Source organism: Astyanax mexicanus, chromosome 15 (genome assembly GCF_023375975.1).
Source record: "Astyanax mexicanus isolate ESR-SI-001 chromosome 15, AstMex3_surface, whole genome shotgun sequence".
NCBI lineage: Eukaryota > Metazoa > Chordata > Actinopteri > Characiformes > Acestrorhamphidae > Astyanax > Astyanax mexicanus.
This window is the reverse complement of record NC_064422.1, coordinates 30,403,536-30,424,298: the sequence shown is the minus strand read 5'-3', so window position 1 is coordinate 30,424,298 and position 20,763 is coordinate 30,403,536. Positions and strand designations below refer to the sequence as shown.

General features: G+C 40.1%; 2 protein-coding genes across 4 annotated transcripts; one reads left to right on the top strand and one right to left on the bottom strand.

The window, feature by feature from the left end:
- Positions 1-191: 191 nt before the first annotated feature.
- On the top strand, positions 192-5,577 carry cbx1b (chromobox homolog 1b (HP1 beta homolog Drosophila)). The gene is made up of 6 exons (XM_007259156.4): positions 192-551; positions 1,961-2,033; positions 2,143-2,329; positions 2,484-2,643; positions 2,765-2,859; positions 3,039-5,577. The coding sequence occupies exons 2-6, from the start codon at positions 1,982-1,984 to the stop codon at positions 3,181-3,183; spliced, it is 639 nt and encodes a 212-aa protein (XP_007259218.2). The 5' UTR covers positions 192-551; positions 1,961-1,981; the 3' UTR covers positions 3,184-5,577.
- Positions 5,578-6,864: 1,287 nt separating this feature from the next.
- On the bottom strand, positions 6,865-14,740 carry nfe2l1b (nfe2 like bZIP transcription factor 1b). Of its 3 annotated transcripts, none has more exons than XM_007259157.4 (6): positions 14,528-14,739; positions 12,628-13,535; positions 11,597-11,821; positions 10,959-11,048; positions 10,676-10,834; positions 6,865-10,594 (listed from the first exon to the last, which is right to left on the bottom strand). In XM_007259157.4, the coding sequence occupies exons 2-6, from the start codon at positions 13,177-13,179 to the stop codon at positions 9,218-9,220; spliced, it is 2,403 nt and encodes an 800-aa protein (XP_007259219.3). In that variant the 5' UTR covers positions 13,180-13,535; positions 14,528-14,739; the 3' UTR covers positions 6,865-9,217. The 3 variants fall into 3 exon arrangements, with proteins under 3 accessions (XP_007259219.3, XP_022524643.2, XP_007259220.3); XM_022668922.2 differs by lacking the exon at positions 14,528-14,739 and adding an exon at positions 13,899-14,017; XM_007259158.4 differs by lacking the exon at positions 11,597-11,821 and having other exon boundaries at positions 14,528-14,740.
- Positions 14,741-20,763: the final 6,023 nt, after the last annotated feature.

Below are 20,763 nucleotides of genomic sequence, written 5' to 3'. Positions count from 1 at the left end.
TTTATTTTACTTAAACATAAACCTATAAATAGCAAAATCAGAGAAACTGATTCAGAGACTGAAGTGGTCTCTTAATTTTGTATATGTATATGATTTTGACAAATGCTCCATAGGAACCCATTAATTTTGGACTCTGTCTGGAGCGCACTCTGGCGGTGTAAGAAACTCAGAAGACACTCTTAAGTGGGTATTCTCCTCTCTAGATGCTCTCTGGTAGATATTCGCTATTTTATATTTGTTTTATTTTCTTTTGTTTAAACTGAACTGAGCTGAGAGAGAGTGATAATAAATAATTTGTGACTAATTTTCCACAGGTACTCAGTGGTAGCGGGGTTGTTCCTGTAGTTGGGGGCAGAGCTCCAGAACGCGTGCGCTGAGCCGCAGGGCTGCTGGAGCTGAACTAGCCGACCATGTTTTTCCTCTGTAACTGATCCACACTGTAGCCCCAAAACAGCGTTTTCCCTAGTCGAGCCCTTACAGCTGTGCTTGAAGCTGGACTTATGTCAGTGCGTTTCGCTGCAGCGCCTTTTGTACACGCGGGCTAGCTACAAGTAAGTGCTTTGTGGTGTTTGTTTTTTTTTCCACATGCGTCCTGCTCCTCCTGCACCACCTCCTCCTCCTGCTGCTGCCGCTGCTGCTGATGCGCGTCTCCCTTCACGGAGCCGCAGGTTTGCGCGGTGCTGATCTGTGGAGCCTGTGACTGCAGGGGCTGGGGTGTATCCTGCACCGTGTAACTCATGCATGCCAGGCACTCGCTGTCCATTCAGCACGAGCTTTAGTGAATCTTACACTGTAGAAGAGGAGGAATCAACATGGCGGTGAATGTACTGATGTATTAAATTCCAGAGAAGAAAGTAGCCCGTTTCCCTCCTTCCATCCATATTATTCACCTTAACCATCTCATTCATAACATCTAAACAGGCCCTCCACTCGTTTCCAGCATACTGACACATGCTCTAATAATTGGCCCATGTTTTGCGCAACGCTTTTTCTGTAGCTGTGTGTGCAGGTGCCCAGATGTGCATCCAGATTTTACACACCAGAAGTTAGTTCATGAATAGCACGAAGAGTTTGGTGGGCTGCATATCTAACTATATCATTTGTTACTCTCTAAGAACTTGTCCAGGCCAGGTTTGTCATCACTTCCATCCTTAAGCACCAATTACATCTAATATATTGATATTTTATCGTATCTTGATAAATTTTCTTTTTATGACTGACAATTTGTATTTATAATTCAAGCAAAACACAGAATTGCTTGGCTCTGACCCTTCTTTTCCACCAACAAAGTGCTGGTGTCGGAGCTGGAGTTGGTTCCTGGGAACCTGAAAACTTTTAAGAACCGACCCGTGTTTCCACTGCTCTAAGGAGTCATGAACTACTGTGTGAATGTGGGTTGGAGGCTGATTTGAAAACTACTTTCATAAAATGAAAAGCATGAAGCATAAGTTTGGGGGGACTGCATATCTAACTATATGAACCTGTTCTGACCATGTTTATCATCAGTTCCATCCATAAGCACCTATTTCATTTAGTTAGTTTAGATGTACAGCTGGACAGTATATTGATATTTTTTCATATCGTGATACATTTTCTTTTTATGATTAACAATTTTTATTTCAAGCAAATCATAGAATTGTTTGACAAAGGATGGTTAACAATGTGACACCAACAGGAACAGGAAGGGAGGAAGACAGTAACAAAAAACAGCACAACAAAACTGGGGGAAAAAACTCCTGCTGAAGACCCACTACTCTAATATTATCTATAATACTTATACAGTGTCCACTAATTTGTCATCATAGTGGGATACAGGCCTCCCCCACCAATCTTGAGTTTATTAATTTATGTACCACCCATCACTTTAAAATAGTCTATATTTCCAAATTCCAAAGGCCAGTCTTGGCTTTGGGGCTTTTTGTTTGTAGTTACTCTTTACTACTTTCTCATATGATTTCAGGTGTTAAAATCCTTTGGAAATATGAGCCAAATTACAGAGACCCCGCCTGTTGAAGCTCCTAAAGTGACAGAAGGTTTGGTATTTTATCAAAGATTAAAATGCATACTATACATTACTTCTGAAAAGTTTGTAGACAGAGAAAATTGTCAGTGTATTTGATCTTGCTTATTCTTCTTTTCCAGTGCTCACAGATCCTCCCCCTCAGACTGAGGCCAAGCCAGTAACAGCAGGAGGAAAGAAACAAAATAAAAAGAAAGTGGAAGAGGTGGTGGAGGAAGAGGAGGAGGAGTATGTTGTGGAGAAAGTCCTGGACCGACGTATTGTGAAGGGAAGAGTAGAATATCTCCTCAAGTGGAAAGGCTTTACAGAGTGGGTGCACTGCACTGACACTGATTAGGTTTTATTGAGTCAGGACTTCAGAGTGATCAAACCATTTGCATTATTCATTATGTATTTGTTTTCTCAAAGCTGTGTCAGTTTTATAATGATGATTGATGTCTGCTCTGTATCAATGCATCTTCAGTGAAGACAATACCTGGGAGCCAGAAGAAAACTTGGACTGCCCAGATCTAATCGCAGAATACCTGCAGTCCCAGAGAAATGCCAGCGAGTCTGGCTTCAAGCGGCGCTCCGACGCTGATGGAGATGTAAAAGAAAGCCAATCTAAAAAACGCAAGGATGAGGTAAGAACTTTTTTTTGATGAACAGAAAAGTTTCTCTCTCCATTTTCATCAGAGGAAGCCATTTTTTTAGCAGAGCCTAACTCAGCTAAATCCTGTCCTACTTGCAATTCTCCTAATTTAGCCTGAGAAACTCAGAGGCTTTGCTCGTGGGTTGGATCCTGAGAGGATTATTGGTGCTACAGACTCAAGCGGAGAACTCATGTTCCTGATGAAATGGTGTGTATGGAACTGGATTCCTGGTTTCACACTGGTTCAGTTCAGGTGTTGGAGTACAGTGTCCAATCCCTGTGCAGTGTCACAGAGATATATAGTTATCTCAGATGAGGTAGCCTCTAAGTAAATACCTGTTATGTCTTGTTTTTGCAGCTTTTTATTTTTCTGTTTTCCATTTACAGGAAAAACTCTGATGAGGCAGATCTTGTACCAGCTAAGGAGGCGAATGTGAAGTGCCCACAAGTGGTCATTTCATTCTATGAGGAGCGCCTCACATGGCATTCTTACCCCACTGATGAGGAAGAGAAGAAGGATGAGAAAAAGTAGATGAAAGTCAGGTGCTACTAGGAGTTCATGCTAACGGCAGTCATCAAAATGCACTCCTCTGTTTTTAATTTTAGAAAGAAAAAGAAAGTTTATATGATTAAGTCCCAGCATCTGAAATCAGTAACTGAAAAGTTACTGTAATTCACGTAGGTTTGTCACACTTTGCCATGTAATCATGTAGCTTACATCTAACATATCACCTTATAGTTTACAGTTTTAGCTGTTGCAATCTGTTACCTCACCGTTTACCAACCCTCCTCTACTCTATCCATAATTGGACAGGGACCACCATAGGAAACCACAACTGACCAGATCTTTTTAGGTTTTAGGCAAAGAGTTTTAATCTCGGCTGTATACATACCAGTTCTTTAAATTATGCAATTACTGTTTTATTGTTTTTTTTTAAAGTCAATTAGCTGAAACTTTACCACTTCAGACAGAAGTTTCTAAGCAAAACAGTGCCACTTACCTATTGGAGACCACTGTACAAGTGAACAAGCACTACAGTGCTGCTGTTCTTCTTAATGTCATTTCTGAAAATAGGCATACTAACCTAAATCATCCAGCCAACAGTGGCCGTGTTGAGAAACTGACCAATGATGAAGGCCTTGACGATAATGAAGGAACTGTGCATGGAGGAAGACCAGAGACACTTTAAAATATTAAAATACACCTAAAATATTGGCCAACACAGTAAGTTAACTCAGTGCTAAAAAAAGATAAAAATACCAGTGTAAATAACAAGTACACTGTTATAAATGTAACACAAAAAAGTTTGAAGATCGAAACATTTTAAGCTTAGTCAGTCCATAAAGTGGCAGCTTAGTGTACAGTGGCATGCAAGTTTAGGCATCTCTGTTACTATGAACAGTTAAACATATAAATAAAGTAAAAAATATAGATCCCAGTCAGATTTCTCACAATATCAAAAAAACAACCTGCCCCTGAAATTATGTTTTCTAAATTAAATCATCTTAAAGTCTCAGCAGTGTTACTAAATTTGAGTTAAAAATTTACTTAATTTTGGGACAAGTACATGGCTTCGACGACTCCTTCTCCAGATCATCCAGCCCTTTATATACCCCTACCTTTCAGCCTATCCAAAATCAAACATACTTTGCCCCCATCTGCACTCCATTTCCCGACAGACCACCAAAAAGCCAACAAGGACTCCTAGCCCACCCAAAACATAATATTGATAGTGCAGCAAGAATTGATGCAATTAAATGCCAGCAATTTCTGGAAACAATCATCACACCATATGTAAAAAGAAATCAAGATAAAAGAGTATTCCAAAGCAGAATAATGATCCCAAACACACATTAACGTCCACAATACTTAAAACCTTTAAATATATAAGGTTGTACTGTGGCTGTCAAATTTCTCTGACCTAATTATCATAAAAAATCTGGTGATAGACATCAGAACAGCAGTGCGGCAAGATGGCCCACGAATCAATAAAAGCCTTCTGCAAGGGAAAATAGGTGAAAGTCCCTCAAACATGGACTAAAAATGCTTAGCTGGCAACACAAAAAAATGTTTAAAAGCTGTAAAGCTTGCACTTTATCTTCAGGCCCATTTCATTTTTTTGTTTCTCTTTATTGTAAAAAATGGAAAGAATGAAAAAGCCCAAACTTTTGCATGCCACTGTATATTTCAGTCATGTTGCTGGTTAATACATTCAAACATTCATTAGACTCCTGCTTATCTGTTTCTGTTTCTCTGCACTAATTACTGTGAAGTAAAGACCCTCTGTAAATTACAGTTTTGAAAGCACTTATTTTAACATGTCCCCAGTTTTAATGTACATTTATCTGATTTGAATATACTGCCTTATCTGAGATGATGAACACATTTAAATTTTTCACCATTTGCCAATATAAAACAGGTTTGTAAATGCACAAGTAATTAAAAAAAAGGCCCTCGACTATAAAGAGTATGTGGACGACGGCTTGTAGCTTGACCAAGAGACCCATGTAGTGGTAAATGGTTTGTACAAGATGCTCTTTACGAGAATGTTCACTCTTACCAGCAAACAGCTTTGAATTTGAAAAGATTAATATTGTTGTTCTGGTCACAGTATAGGTGCTATCATTGGATGAGCCCATTTTTTGGACAGCATTGTAAATATACTATCTGGACATTGCATTATAAGTCACAGGTTTGGTGCATTACTTTTATATTCTTGGTTTGTTACAATATCATGTAGTAAAAATAGCAACAGTGTTTTTAGGTTTGAGGTAAGTGTTTAGTTACTTTATTCAGTCCTATTTGTGTATGTGCCAGTCCGAAGAGTTTAGTAATTACGGTGTAATCTTTTTTGTTTTTTAAAGAAAAACCACTACCACTTTGTGTTTGTTTAATAAATGTAGGATTGATGAATTTGTTAATTTATTTCTTGTGTCTTTCCCAATTCTTAGTTTTTCAGACAATTCCGGCCTGAATGAAGAACAGCAGAAATGTGCGTTTGTGTGTTTGAAATACTGATGTAACTAGAAGTAGGGCCAAGACTTATTATCCACTTGAGAATGTGTTTTGGGTTAGTTGGGCCAGTAGAGAGCATGCACAAGTTAGCTCTCAGAAGCAGCAGTAATGCTAGCATGTCTAATGTCTGAAACCCGTTTGTTGTAGAGAAATGTGAATATACAGATAATTATTTAATAATAAAAATAATAATTTCCAAAATTAAAGCAATATTCTGGAGCGGACTAAAGCGCTGCTACATTGATCAGGAGGTTGCTGGTTCGAATCCTGGTCATGCAGCTCGCCATCAACTGATAGAGCCCAGAGAGACCACAACTGGTCAGCTCAAATCATCTGTAGGCTGAAGTTTTAGAACCGAGTCCGAGCGTGCTGGCTAAGCTGGCCGGCAAAGCTACATCAGCAGCAGTTTGAAAAGAGGCAGAGCCTGATTTCACATGTATCAGAGAAGGCATGTGCAAGTCCTCACCCTCCTAGTGTCGGGGCATCACTAGTGATAGGGGGAGTACAGCTAAGTGGATGGCATAATCGGCCTAGCTTAATTGAGAAGAAAAGTGGGTGCCTCAGTATTCTGTCTAAATAAGTAGGCTTTGCTCTGACTACTAGAACCTTTCATTGAACCCACTACACCCTCCTCACCTGTAGACTGTAGATCTGCATTGCATATCCACAAGCTGCGAGTAGTTGTTGCTGTTCTAAACGTAACATTTAGAAAAGAACTGTTCTTCTTTCACTCTTCCAAAAAGCAGTATACACTGTGCACTTTGCTCAGCAAGACCCTGTCTCAGTACAGAATCTGTCAAATCAAAATCAAATTCAGCAAGACAAGTTAGAGATCTCTATTTAACATGCTGTCTGTGTTTACTTATTTATGTTGCCTGACACCTAAGACACTGTTTTACAGTAAGGTCTAAAATAAATGGTACAGTAATACCAGCACAGTAATCAAATAAAATGAATGAAATATTTTACAAATTATCAACACACTTTAAAGACGTGTAAGTTGATTGGTCATCTTGGATTGTAAACAAAATGGTCTGTTCGCACAACTAGAGTCTCATAAAGCAGTGATGCCATCTTCCCTATTATCAGTGTGCCGTTAAATTATATTAAATTATATTTAAGATCTGTGTTGTATCTTTCAGTCATGTAGCAAACAACATTTTGTTTTCACAAATGTAATGAATACAAGACAACAGATCACTGTTGAAATAAAAAAAAAAGTTTATTAATGAACAAAGGAACAATTCCAGATTGCCAGTAAAGTATTCCAAAATAAACCAAAAGGAGAAATGGGATTTGAAAGCAGGATTAAGAAGGCCTGATAAAACACAAAGGGACAAAATATTCTTAAAATCAAGACAAAAACATATATACAAAACAAACAGAGAAACAAACAAGACATAGAAAAGTGCATGACGACAAGTAGTGTTAGCATAAGACCAGGAACTGTAAGTACATAACTGTCACCTAAGTATCTTAAGCATGATTACCATGCCTGATCTTATTTTCTTTACTTGTTTTTTTTTATAATTTATTTTTTTAACCCATTTTATCTACTCCAACCCTATTAATAATCTTAAATGCTGTCTCATTTAGGTCAATTTTTGAGACAAGATGACTTTTTCTCCCTTGCATATTGCACTTTGCACCAAACCAGACAGAGACAGTGCTGCATGGCTATGTGCTCAGTGTAGATGTGAGCGATGGAAACCAGTAGGAGAGAATGAACTATGAGGATGCACCTATATGATGAGGTTGAAGGTTAAGCATTCTTATTACCGCTGAAGCTCTGCACTCCACTTTGAGAGAGAGATTATACAGTATTTCAGAAGCATGTCAGACCCCTGGATAGTTCAAAAGCATCTTTTGTGCTGCATTTATAAGCATGATCCCGTTTGATTGAGGTACATGCTAAGCAGCCTTCAGGAGAAGATTGTAGTCTTCTGAACAAAATGATTTAACAGGGAAGTCGAGCATGGAGAAGGAAAAACTATGCTGATGAAAAAAATGACAAGAATTCACCTCACACATACACATGACATCAGTTCAATCAAATTGTTTGACGCAGCTACTACAGAACTGTGCTCTACATGATGTGAACTAATCCTGCTGCTATCTCTATATTTCAGAGGATGAGCATCTTGTTCATTGTCCTTCCTGTGTTACAATCAAATAACATAAGCATCCAGGAAAAAAAAATCTTCAAATGTTCTTCAAGAAGTAACCACTGCAACAGAAAGAACATGTTTTGTAGCTAGCGCCAGTTGCTTTAGCAACAATGCAGTCCAGTAATGAGCCAGAAATGAAAATGCAGGTGACCCAAGCTGGAAGTTCAGCTGAACTCTGTACAGATTTTTTTTTCTCAAGATGGACATTACCCAGTGGCTTTAAAAGCAAGTGAAACACTCTTGACAGAATTCAGGAGCAACATGTTTGAATTCAGGCCTACGTGCCCCGCAGCTTATTCAACAGTTTATGCACATGGGAGAATCACCATGAAAAGGCTGCAAGGAGGGCATTCTCACCCTCAAACCTGCAGAGGAAGAAGGTTCGCTAAAGACTGAGAGCTTACAGCCAAGCTACAGAGATGATTTACAGCATTGAGCAGAGCACAGAATTTGATTTATTAGTAATGCAGTGTGCATCCTTACTCAGTAATTACTCTGTATCCCAAACTTTCAGTCCAGCCTCAAGAATCAAGTCAGACTCATTCTTCATCGCTACTCTCGGTTCCACTTTCTCAGGTCCATGGCAATTGGCATAATGTCCAAGGAAACCCATGAGAGTTTCATGAAATAACTGTCCAATGAAATCTGTAGTTTTTTATTGTCCTATATGTGGAACTGAAAATACCTTGGTTTGGGTATGCCAAGTGGCCACCAGGACAGAACTGGGAACCAACAAAAACGCACAACACCAACTTTGGTTAGTATTGGCATGCTTCATTTTGCCTTTGGTTACAACACCTCAAACGTTCAAGTTCCAACTTACAAGCTGTCCTCCACCTTCTTTCTAAAGAAATGCCTTCTTCTTAAACACCACACGCCTCTACAACTTGGGTATTCTCGCACACCACAGGTCAACGCTAAAGATTCTAATGATCTTCTCATGTTGATCATCAGCAAGCCCGCATTTTATTTTGTTTCCAAGACCTTGGCTGAAATTAAGGTAGATTTCTCTATTTTTTTTTACTTTATTAAGTATCTTGCCAATGTCTTCCTCAACAGTGGTGGTTTGCCTCTTTCGCTCTCTTTAGATTCAATGAATCCACCCCATCCTATCCTTTGTTCATTCTGTTCGTATTCCAAGTAAAACAATGAATAATCAGTACTTAAAAAGCACTTCTTCAAATTTGTTTTCTGGAGAAAACTTCTGAACCAAAGAAAGAAAAAAGAAGAAAAACCTAATGCAGGAACAGTAACCGACAGTGCAATTTTCTTTTCCTTGCTAGAATCTTCTCAAAGAAAAAAGGACATTTTCTTCCACCTTTAAAAACTTTTTTTTTGGTGGTGGGGCCTTTGCAACAAAAGAACGAAGCAGGTCAAGCTTCTCACTTCTTTTTGTCCTTCTGTTTTTTGTCAGGCTTGCGGCCTTCCTCTGTAGCCATGCTGCGAGGCATGATGAGAACACTGCCGTCAGCACCGTACTGCAGGGAGTACTCGCTGGCAGAGTAAGGTCTGCCTTCTTCATCCCGCAACTGGCTCAATACTTCCTGAGAAAGGCTCTCCATCTCCTGCTTTATCTCTGTAATACAGCGCAAGTACTCCACCTTCTCCTTCAGCAGCCGTGCCTTGTCACGTCGCAGATCCTGCACACCTTTCTCAAGGTTGATGATGGTATCCAGCTTGCGTTTACGGCAGTTTTGTGCAGCCATTTTATTTTTCCCACGTCTGCGGATGTCACGAATGAGGGACAGTTGGGCCTCACTGAGATGGTGCTTTGACAGAAGCTCGTTGAATTCCTCGACAGGAAGGTTAACAATTTTCTCATTGGAAAAGGGGATTTTCATAGCCCTGGCCCGACGTTCATCACGACTAGACTGCTTGTCAATGAACTCTCGTGGTGGCTGAAGCTTTGTTTGCTGCAGTTGCTTGTCTCTGCCCTTTTTACTGCCGGATCCCAGCAACGGAGAATGCTCAGGGTATGATGATGCCAGTGGAAGATTGTAGGTGTGGTTGTGATTAATGCTCTCTAAATGTGGTAAGCTTTGGAAGTGAGAGGGATCTTGGTAGCTCATGCGGCACAGCTTGCTGTACTCTGGCTGGTATCCTCCGACAGCTCCCTCCTCTGCCTCCACTGCAGCTGCTTCTGAATCGGTACTGTAGCCCACTGCTCCTTCCTCCGAGAAAGTGGCAGAGGTGGAGGATGTTGAGGCAGCTGAAGAACAGGATGTCTCAGAATTGCTCGGGGAGACAGGGCTGTGGCCAGAGTCCAAAGACAGACCTGAGTCTGAATCAAGCTCATCTTCCAGCTGAGAAGCCTGGGCCTGGCTGAACCCTTCTTCCATGGCAAGGTCTAGTAGGCTAATTTCATCCAGCATAGACTCCTCTAACAGGCTTGTAAAGGGGTCAGGCAACACTGGGGTGGAAGTTAAGTTGTTGGTGCTGTTAAGTAGTGGTGGCAGGAAGAGCCCGGTAATGTTGGTGCCTCCAAATGTTGAGTTCACATTAGATGAATTGCTGGAGGCAAGCCTAAGCAGGGGAGGCCGCTGCCCTCCAGAGGGATCTACTTCTGGATTGAAAAGAGACGGGAGTTCCTGGCTGCAACTTGGGAGGGAGGCTTGGTGGAGGCTCACATCCTGGTTGATTAGATTGGATTGTGAAAGACCAAAACTTGCCATTGTGCTTGATTCAGTGTTATTAGGACCGGTATTATTCACATTGTTGTTGAGGATGCTGTTCACTGTTGTGTTATTTACCTCCATGTCCTGAAAATTAAACATTTGGAGAAAGAAATGAGATAGTTAAGGTTAATGCTTCTCACAAACATGTGAACAGACAGTACGAACCTGCAGTTCCATGATAGCCATAATGTCCTGCCATTGCTGTTCCAGGTCCAGAGGTACGTCAGATTGGGGTGGAGGTTCTTGCAAGGGTAGCCCCTGAGATGTCGATGGAACATCTGCAGTTGGACTCCTTAACGGAGGGGCAGCATCTGCAGCCTGAAACTGATAGAAAATGGACAAACCATAATGCTCATAAAATTTTAATTTAGGAATAAATGTATAAGTAATATATAAGTATTACTGATAATAGACTGGGAACTGATAAAAACAATCTGGTAACTGGTACCTCTGAATCCTCTCCAAAAGGAAATGTGGCCTCCAGAAGCCTCAAGCATTCCTGCATGGACATTGAGGTCTGAGCACCAATGCTGGAAAGCTGGTGAAAAAACAGATAACAAGAGAGGTCAGTGCACAAATGAGGAAACATTATGTAGTTCCATGTCATTGCCTATTAGCACTGCAGTGCTTTTTACCAAAATCACTTAAAAAAAAAAAAAGATTGCCAGAAATCCATTCTAATCCCGGTACTAATCACCATACAGATCTCAGCAAACAGCTTTAGATGATGATAAGCGTCTACATTTTTACTATTTATTTCAGTCCTGCAGGCACTCTCACATCCAACTGCTGCCAGTACTGTATCTGATGTAACTCATGCAAAGTCCCACTGAGAAAGAAGCCTCAATCTGGCTTGGTACAAAGGCTACAACTGCAACTACACACACACTACTATTATGACTGCTGTCATTATCACTACTATTGTTACCACCAATACTGCTACTATTATTATTATTACTTTTATTAATAGCAATAATATAATAACACCTCTGCAACCTACACTGGAAATCTTCATCTATGTTGGTTGTGTTACTGTCAATTCAGAGTCAGTGACTCCTGGTCCTCTAAACTTTCAGCATCTGTTACCTGCTCAGGTATGCTTTCTCCAGTCTCTCCATCCACAACAGTCAGGCTCTGGCCCTCCTGCAGATTGATTCCATTTCTCCAGTTCTCTCGTGCACCTGCCTCCTCATGCTCCTCATTGGGTTTATCTGCCTCACCATCCTTCTGTCTGCTGCTGTAGTTAAACACTTCTCGCCCAGCACCGAGGTCAATATCCTGCCTCCAAAGGATATCTATAAGGTCTATGTCCTACAGAAAATATACATTACAGACTGAGCACAGAAAAGCTTCCTGTTGAAGAAAGACACTGTACAAATCTGTGAGATGTAGATTTTGTTTTCCCATAGGGCCTCACATCCCTGCTGTAAGGTCAATTGACAGTCAGGTGACCTTCCTCTGAAGGACAGGCCAAATGAAAAATTACAGCTGGCGTTTAGCATTGACATGACCTTATGTTATCATATTAATTAGCCTGCTAATGTTTAATGACAAAAACTACAAAAAATAGTGACCTACCTTGAATACTGGCTTTTGACCCTATACTGCAACAATTCAATTCATCTTAACCTCAATGTCCTACATTTCACAAGATATTTCACAGCTGAATAAGCTTAAATAAAAACAATTACCTTGTTTTGTTTGATAATAAAAGAGGAATTTTAAAAGGATCCTTTCTGCTGCTAAAAAGTTTTACTCTACTAAAAAGATAAAGCTTTTTATACAATTTGGAGTTTCAGGCTAACATCCTACTGATTCTCCACACTGCGTGTTTCCAGCATTACACCTACTATAATATACTATAACCATAAACCACATTCAGAATCTATTCTAATCAAATGTTATGTAATGCACAACATACTATAATAGCTTTAAACATACTGTATCTCCTCCACAGTAGGAGAGAACAATTGCCACACCCTTTCAAGCCACTGTCAAAATGCAGCTAGAGCAGTTTAAATATAGTACTAATATTACCCAGTTCTATGATATTAGAAAGGGAGAACACTAACCAATTTCATGCCAGAAAACCATTACTGAATTACAGTATGCTGTACCTCTTTAGAAAGATCATCACCCCCCTCTCTGTCTGCTTGCTCCTGCCTGTCCTCAGGTGCCACTGCTCCCAAACTGTCCTCTCCACTAAGGCTGTAGGTTGTTTCAGAAGCACTGCCGGCCCCTCTCATGGCAGAGGCTTCAGGGTTGTTCACGTCCTCCAGGCTTCCCCCATTGTCCAGGGCAATGCTGGGACTGGACTGGCTGGTTGCAGACACCACAGTCTCCGGGTCACGGTGCACCAGCCAAGCGCTCAGCTCAGTGCTAGGCACGCGCAGGTGATCAAGAGAGCGCACCTGGTTTAGCAGCCGGCGGATGGCAAAGAAGTGGTCCAGGTCCACGCTTTTTGGATGGATGCCATAGCCGTCCAGGGTGTTGCGGAGGTTGTGGAACTGTGTCTGAGTGTAGGCTGAGCTGGGGCCCAGGATGATTTCGCGTAGCGGGGGAAGCTGATTGCTTAAGTAGGTGTCCACGTCCACCCGCACCCCAATGAGACTCAGGAGGATAGTGAACTGAATCAGACCCTCTGTGAAGTACTTTTTCAGGTAAAGCATTTCTTTGCAAAGGAAATGAAAAATGAAAGTTTAAAAAATAAAACAAAAAGAAAAAAACTAAAAACAAAAAAAAAAACTAAACACTGGCGAGGGTTAGATTGGGACTGCCACAGTCAGTGTTGTGTAGACGCCATTGCAAGAATAAAACGTACTGATAAAATACCCAGGATATGTTACCTTTTTATAAAGGCATTGGCGCTGGTTTCAGAAAAGCAACAACATACACTTATGTGAACAAAAAGCAAAACAAAATAATAAACTAAAAATAAATGACGAAAAACTGATCTTCTGCCTCTGTCAGACTCTTGAATGATGCGTGTGGTCAGTTCTTACGCTCTGCAGACAAATCTTCCAACCTGCAGAGGGGAAAAATAAGACAAATTAATTAAAATCAGTTTAATATCATCATAAGCAGATCTAGCTAGCTATTAAGCTATAGCACACGTGGTTTGTGTGGGAGAGAAAGAGAGAGGGAGAGGCATTGTGAGATGATTATGAAGGCAGGGTTAATAACAGATGGAAATTAGTTATAAAGGCAGTTGCTAGCTTGGTTAATCTTATCGAGAGGCTTAAACCAGACCATTACCATTATCATCAAACCCACATCATCACCTCCCACTGTGCACCAGCAAACCTCTCTCCTCTCTCACTCACACACCCACCCAAACAACACACATACAACTTTCTCCCATCCTCTATTTAGAAACAGCAAGTCTGACCTCGCTTCCAGTTCAATAGCCGCTGCCTATCATCCTTTTCATTCCTTCCCAAAGATCCCGCAACACGATTTAGCGATTAGTTAATGCCCAACATCCCAGGAATAGCTTTCACCCACTTCCGCTAAAGGACTCCGCCACGACGTTAGCAACAAGTGGCGCAGAGGGCGCTGATTGGTTCTGGACATTTCCATTAGCCAATCAGATCAGCCACGCCAGCACCTGCCTCACCCCTAAGCTACGAGGACCAATAGAAACCCTCTGGGGCGGGCTTTACTAAAAACACACACTACCGGGGCCGCTGAATAAATGAAAACAACTCCAAACATAACAACTAGCATAAACATTAGTGTTTACAATACATTTAAACAAGACTACTGCCGCAGAGAGCGCGTATTCTAATTCAGATGAAGCTCAGAGATACTCATACACCAGTGCTACACCCTGCCCTCAATCACGCGCCCGCTGTTTGACAGCACTTAGCCACCTATCTTAGCCTAGCCTTGCTTAGCATAGCTTATCCTAGCCTAGCAACCTAGCGTTAGCTGCTCAGACCGCTCTCCGCATGCGAGGCTAATAACCGGCTAGCTAGCTAACTAACTAACCGTCTGCATGCCTGCTATCATACTCACCTATTAAACAACTTCACTCATTAATATCCACCGGTCACAGCGCGGACCTCCCTCACCAGCAGTATTCCTTAATCACTCCTGCGATTAAAACGACAGCCTGTTATGCACAGATTTCCCCGGCGTTGTCGCAGCTCACTCGTCTTGGATGGCCCACCATGACTTGCAGAATTTCCCCCCTCGCCGACAACTTCCCTGCTGGAGGAGCACGTTTGGGCAGAGCGCATGCGTAGAATGTTCCAGGGCGCAGGTCTGAGTGAGATCATTAATCAGGATAAACATACAACAAACCCACCCCCTCCCCGTGTCCGCCCACTCTCACTAAAACACCATCTTCTCATGTAAAACTCCAATTATTACAACATTTAAAGCCTTTAAAATATATAAAGAAAATTGAGAAAAATAATATGAAAAAAAATGTCAGAATGACTCCCTAGAATAAAACTCTTACTACAAATGTGATGAGGCCAGTAGAACTACTCATCATCAGCAATGTATGTAATGCAATGCTTACCTGTTATACCTACCTGTAATATTTACCTCCAATACTTAGCTTATATACCTTCCTTTAATATTTACCTGGTATACCTTGATAAACTGTTTATCCAATACCATACCATCTGACACAATACCATCTGATCATCCAATACCATATATGTCTATTAGGGGTGTCACGATTCTCTAAATCCTCGATTCGATTTCATTTTCGATTTGAGGGTCACGATTCGATTCGATTCTCGATTTTCTTGTTTTTTTTTCTTGTTATTATTTTATGCCTCATAAAATTTAAATAATATATTTATTATTATTATTATTATTATAATAAATATTATAAATATTATTATTATTATTTATTAAGATATATATGGTAATGCCATCTAGTGACTTATTTTGGTAGCAGTGTGCACTATTAAAACAAGCAGTTTATCAGAGCTGTGTGTGGATGGCTGGTGAAACTGCTCACTTACATGAAGCTGCAGTTCTTCATCTAACCACTAGTCGGAGCTGCAGCAGCAGCACAAGCCCCGCTCTCTTCACTCAGTCACTACTTCAGTACAGCCCAGCCACGGGCTACAGAGCTCAGCCAGTCCGTTTTTACTGTTTCTGTAAACAAATAAAGGTTTTAACCCCACTAACCGGATAATACAGCTCACTACAGTTCATCTTTCAGCCCAAGCAGCTAACAGCAGCAGGTTAGAACAGCCGACACGGAGTCACTGCTCGGATTACATTATAAACAGGTCAGTTAGCGCGCTGCTAACCTCAGGATGTTTATAACTACGGAGTTTAGTGGACACACCACGGCCGCCAGGTAAGTCTTTTAAAGGCTACTGAAGACTATTAAAGGCTATTAGAGGTTATTGAAAGCATTATTGGGGGGCAGAAATCAGTACAGGCTGGTTAGATAAGTGATGTGGTGAAACTGTGACTAGCGCTGTCACAGTGATGTTTATTAACGTCATTAAAACAGATTTTGTCAGGTATTGTCTTATAAATAATTACACATAACTTATATCTCTCCTGAAAAGCTTTTATTTTAGTCAGAAACACGCTTGTGTTTACTTTATCTGAGAGAAAGATGTTTTTTTAATTCAATGGAAAGCAACAGGTGTAGTCAATTATAAGTTTAAGATTTTTAATCCACCTCACTGTGATCTATAGTCAGTGTTCTCAAGTCACACTGACACGCATTTCAGCGAGTTCACACGCTCTCACCTGCGCGCACCCACCCCTCCGTTAGATACAGATACAAAACCTGCGCGCCCAACCCCCGCCCCCCCTCCCCCGTTGGACAGATAAAAAACAGTGATCACACTCCCGCCGACACTCAAAACTTGAGAGCCCTGTCTATATTTCTATAAATCCGTTTTCAGTTTCTCCTCCGTGGTTGAAAGGCAGCTGTCTCTCACACAGCAGAACTGAGGGCGGGGCTGCGCTATTAAATGAATAGGATGCGCTGTGTTGGTGCCGCGCCATTTGCGTAGCGCGCTGCGCTATTTGCGTAGCGCGCGCGGGAGGGATCGTCGATCCTCTTTTTGACTTCGATACTCGAGACCATGACCTCATTTCGATTCGATTTCGATAAAATATCGAGATCGTGACACCCCTAATGTCTATAGTGTAAGTTATTGTGTGCATTGTTATTGTGTGTATAGTGTATATTATGTATACTGTAAAGTTAACTGTATATTGCTATTTTATTTTATTATTTTACTTTGTTGTGAATGTTGTTCTCATACTACTGGGAACCTGCACCCAAGTTTTTCACTCACATGTACACTTGTGCTTTGTGACGTGACAATAAAAATCTTGAATCTGTGTGTAAGAATGTAAGGGATAGCTCACTCCGTAGAGTAGGCTGCAGGGCCTACAGGTTATTCCGGTGTGGTGTGAAGGCTGTTCTGTAAAGAGAAACGTCTTAATTGTGTACACTTTGTTTATGTCAGCTGGTATTGTCACAAGGCCTTTAGGTCAGCTGATTTTGAATGTGACTTTTACCTAACTTATTGGGATAGCACACCTGGGAGAAAGACACAATGTTTTGGTCCCTGTGGAGGGGTGGGGCTATGCCCATAAGAAAGGGAGCAAAAGTGACCTGTGGCTTTGAGGCAGCTCGCCTGTTGCTGTAGGAGGGTGCAGGTAATGGAGTAAGAGTGCTGTGAAAGTCACCTGTACTGATGTTCGTCAGGTAGAATTCTTTTAATCCGTTTATTTTCTTAATTTAGTCGCTTTGTTTTGCGTTTTTTTTTACTGCGTCTACATATAATCACTGTTTGAACGGACGTTTGTGGCATCAGCGTGGTACCTACATTCACGTTTTTTGAGACCTTTTTAAAAAACATTTTTACGTTGTGACACGTAAGGAATCGTGTAGTAAATTTAAAATACTCCGTGAATCATTTAGGTGGCTCTTATATGGAGTGCTGTTAACTTGTGCTTTCTCAGACTGGTAACCTGATGAATCCTGTGCAACAGAGGGAACTCAAAAGTTGTGTTTTGAATGGTTAATTTATTAAGTCATTTCTAATGACCGTTCACTTTGATGCATTTACCATATAGTGAACTGAATAGGGAATGGCCTAGCAACAAATTATCTTTGTTTACTTACTGGTTAAGTAGTTCTCGCCATAGTATGGGTTAGAACATTACTCAAATAGGGCTATTCACTGTATACCAACTCTACCTATTTACAACACAACTGGTGCTCTCAAACACATTAAGATGGCAAGACATTCAATTAATTAACTCATTTTAATGTTTTTTATTTCTACATTGTAGATTAATATTGAAGATATCAAAACTATGTATCAAAATAATCCTAAAGTTTAAGTATGTGAATCTTGTTTATTATGCTCTTGTAGTCTGTACTGTGGCCTTGCTCTGTAGAAAAAGAACATTTTACTTTTCACCAAGCTTTGTGATTTAAAGGCTCTGATTTAAAGGGGGGCTTGAGTGTTTAGTTCTGCTCCTATGCTGTGACCACATTCAGCAACGCTATTTTATCACCACAATACAATTTTGGATCAATAGAGAAAATAACAATCATCCTTAGTGGTTCAGGTTACATAACATTGTGTCAAAATGGAAAGGAAATTGTTGCTGTCCAATGAAACACTTATCTCCAAAACAGCAACTTTACAGGAGGGGAGGGGGGGGGGGGGGGGGGACCTTGTAAACCTTTAATAGAAGTCAATGTAAAAAGATTTTATTTCATGTCATTTTAAAGAATTTCTACTGGTCAGTTTATCAAGATGTTTTTGCACAGTGTGAGGGACAGTCTGTTCAAATTATGTAGTAAACTAAAATTCAACAAAAATGGAGAAGTGTTTTTCATAGGACAGTGACAAAATACTCTTTATTTTGAACTTGTGCTATTAAACTCGTCATGTCAACCTAGCTCTAATTTAATCAGTGTGTCCCACTAACAGTGACCACAAGCCAACTTGGACAGCCACAAGCATGTGACATACAAAACCACATATATGACTGTTTCACAATAACTAACTCAAAAAAAGTGTGTAAAAAGGTACCTCATTAGAAAGATCACATGTACCGCAGCAGCTGAGCAAGACTCAACCTACTGCGGCTCATGAGAGCAGTGCCCCACCTTGTAAACTTATTTATTTTAAGACTGGCCTCAGTTGCAAAGCTGCAATATAAGTATCACCTTTTATTTATTGTCTAGGGCCTTAATTCAGCAAGCAATAGCTAAAAAGTTTTAATTGCAGCAAGACCAACACCAGCCCTGTACCCACCCACAGTGCACAGTTTTGTTTTTTTCCAGCTCTTACACAGATTAAATTGTTTTAAGAAAAACCCTGATCTATGAACTTAAGACCCATGTTCAGGGATAATTATTTGTTCTATAAGTGTTACTAGAATAGTTGCCACCAGATGGCACTGATGGATTGGTGTACAAAAGTGCAAAAATCAATAATACACCACAGTAAAATAACATAAAATTGAGTGAAATGGTACTGCCATTGTTTCAGTTCTTACAAAACCGAATCTCACAGAGCTGAGGCATCACTGAGGTTTAAACCATAACCCCGAATGAGATCATGGATGATTATCTTCTGAAACACAGACATCAGACTTGCCTAAGGATATCGCCGTATCAGCTCCACAACATTTCACAGAAATAATTCCCAGTTCTAGGAACATCTATTAACAACTGAAATTCGGGGAAAGCAGAATTAGCGTGATTGTGTTTGACCATGGTCCTTTTCTTTCTTCTGAGAAGCACATTTCTTTATGGATCCATGTACTGTATTAAAAAGAAAAACAAATCATGTGAATGTAGCATTAAACAATCCACTGTTTCTGTTAATAAACATGGTAGGCCAAAATAAGTGATCTAGTTGAAATAAGTTTATATCTGGAAGCCAACAGGCACTGTATAGTAACCATATTAGTAATACTTGTCTGAAGTGGTTGCAGCCTGTTTTGTACCCTGTTGAATATTTGGTTAAAAGTTACATCAAAAATATAAACTTAAAGTGCAAATGTTTTTTTTCCAGATTTAGTCTAAAACAGACATACATACTCAGACATACATACTAAAAGACATACTCAGAAAGTCACTGTGTATACCCTGAAGAAAACCTAAAGTGCAAAACCTAAAGTTTTTTCCAGATTTAATCTGAGACAGACAGACAGACAGATACATATTGAGGATATAGTGAATGAGTGGTGTAGAAATCACAGTTACAGCATATTTTATTAAACATTAGGGAGACATATATACATACTACATTCCTAAACCTATTTAACCTGATTCAAATTCAAGTTGCTCTGGATAAGAGCATTAGCAAAATTACACAAATATAGATGTTTGTCATTCCCTCATAATTTCACATACAAGATCTCGCTGATTTTAAATGTATTATTTGAGTTTGACACTCCAGATCATGACTGGGTACAAACACAGTATATACAAAAGTCTTTGATATAAGTAAAGATGGACAAGGTGTCCAATATATTAAATAAAATGTCCATATTTCTCTCTCTACACCACCACCATGTCGGTGTCACTGCAGTGCTGAGAATGACCAACTACCCAAATAACAGCTACTCTGTGGTGGGCTTGTGATGTCCTGACCATAAAAGAACAGGGTGAAAGAAGAATAAAAAGAACAGTCTGTAATTATAGAAATATTAAGTGCCCTTATGGGGTTAGGGTAGCTGTAAAAATGGACAATGAGTGCAGAATCAGGTTGTCATAATATTCTGACTTAACTCTTCAAAAGAACTTTCTAAAATTAAATTTGAGAAATTCAAATGGATGCAAAAAGCTTTTAGCTTTTTAAATTAAACATTATTAAAAATATTGTTAGTGTGAGATTATTTATAACATAATGGTGATGAACACCCCTTGTGAATTTTTTGCCTAGGGCTCCAGCATACTCTACTCACCACTGGGCCTTGGATATTTAAAAGTCAGCTGGAAAGGGCTACATAACATCATGCGGTAGATTATTTTGTGCAAATGGATTTAATTCACCAACATGGTTAACTGTAATATGCAACAATGTAAAAAGCCTGTGGAAAATCCTGTGTGAGCCACTAAACATTTTTGTCCACATACTAAAAGCTTTTGAGTTTCTGACTAGCCTGACTTTTCTAAGCTGCAGGTAAAAGTGCAGGATGAGCTAAAAAATGAAATAAAGTGTAAAAACTAAACATATCCTGGCAGTTACCTCTGGAAGTAGTTGTGGCAAAAGCTTGCTTAAATAGGC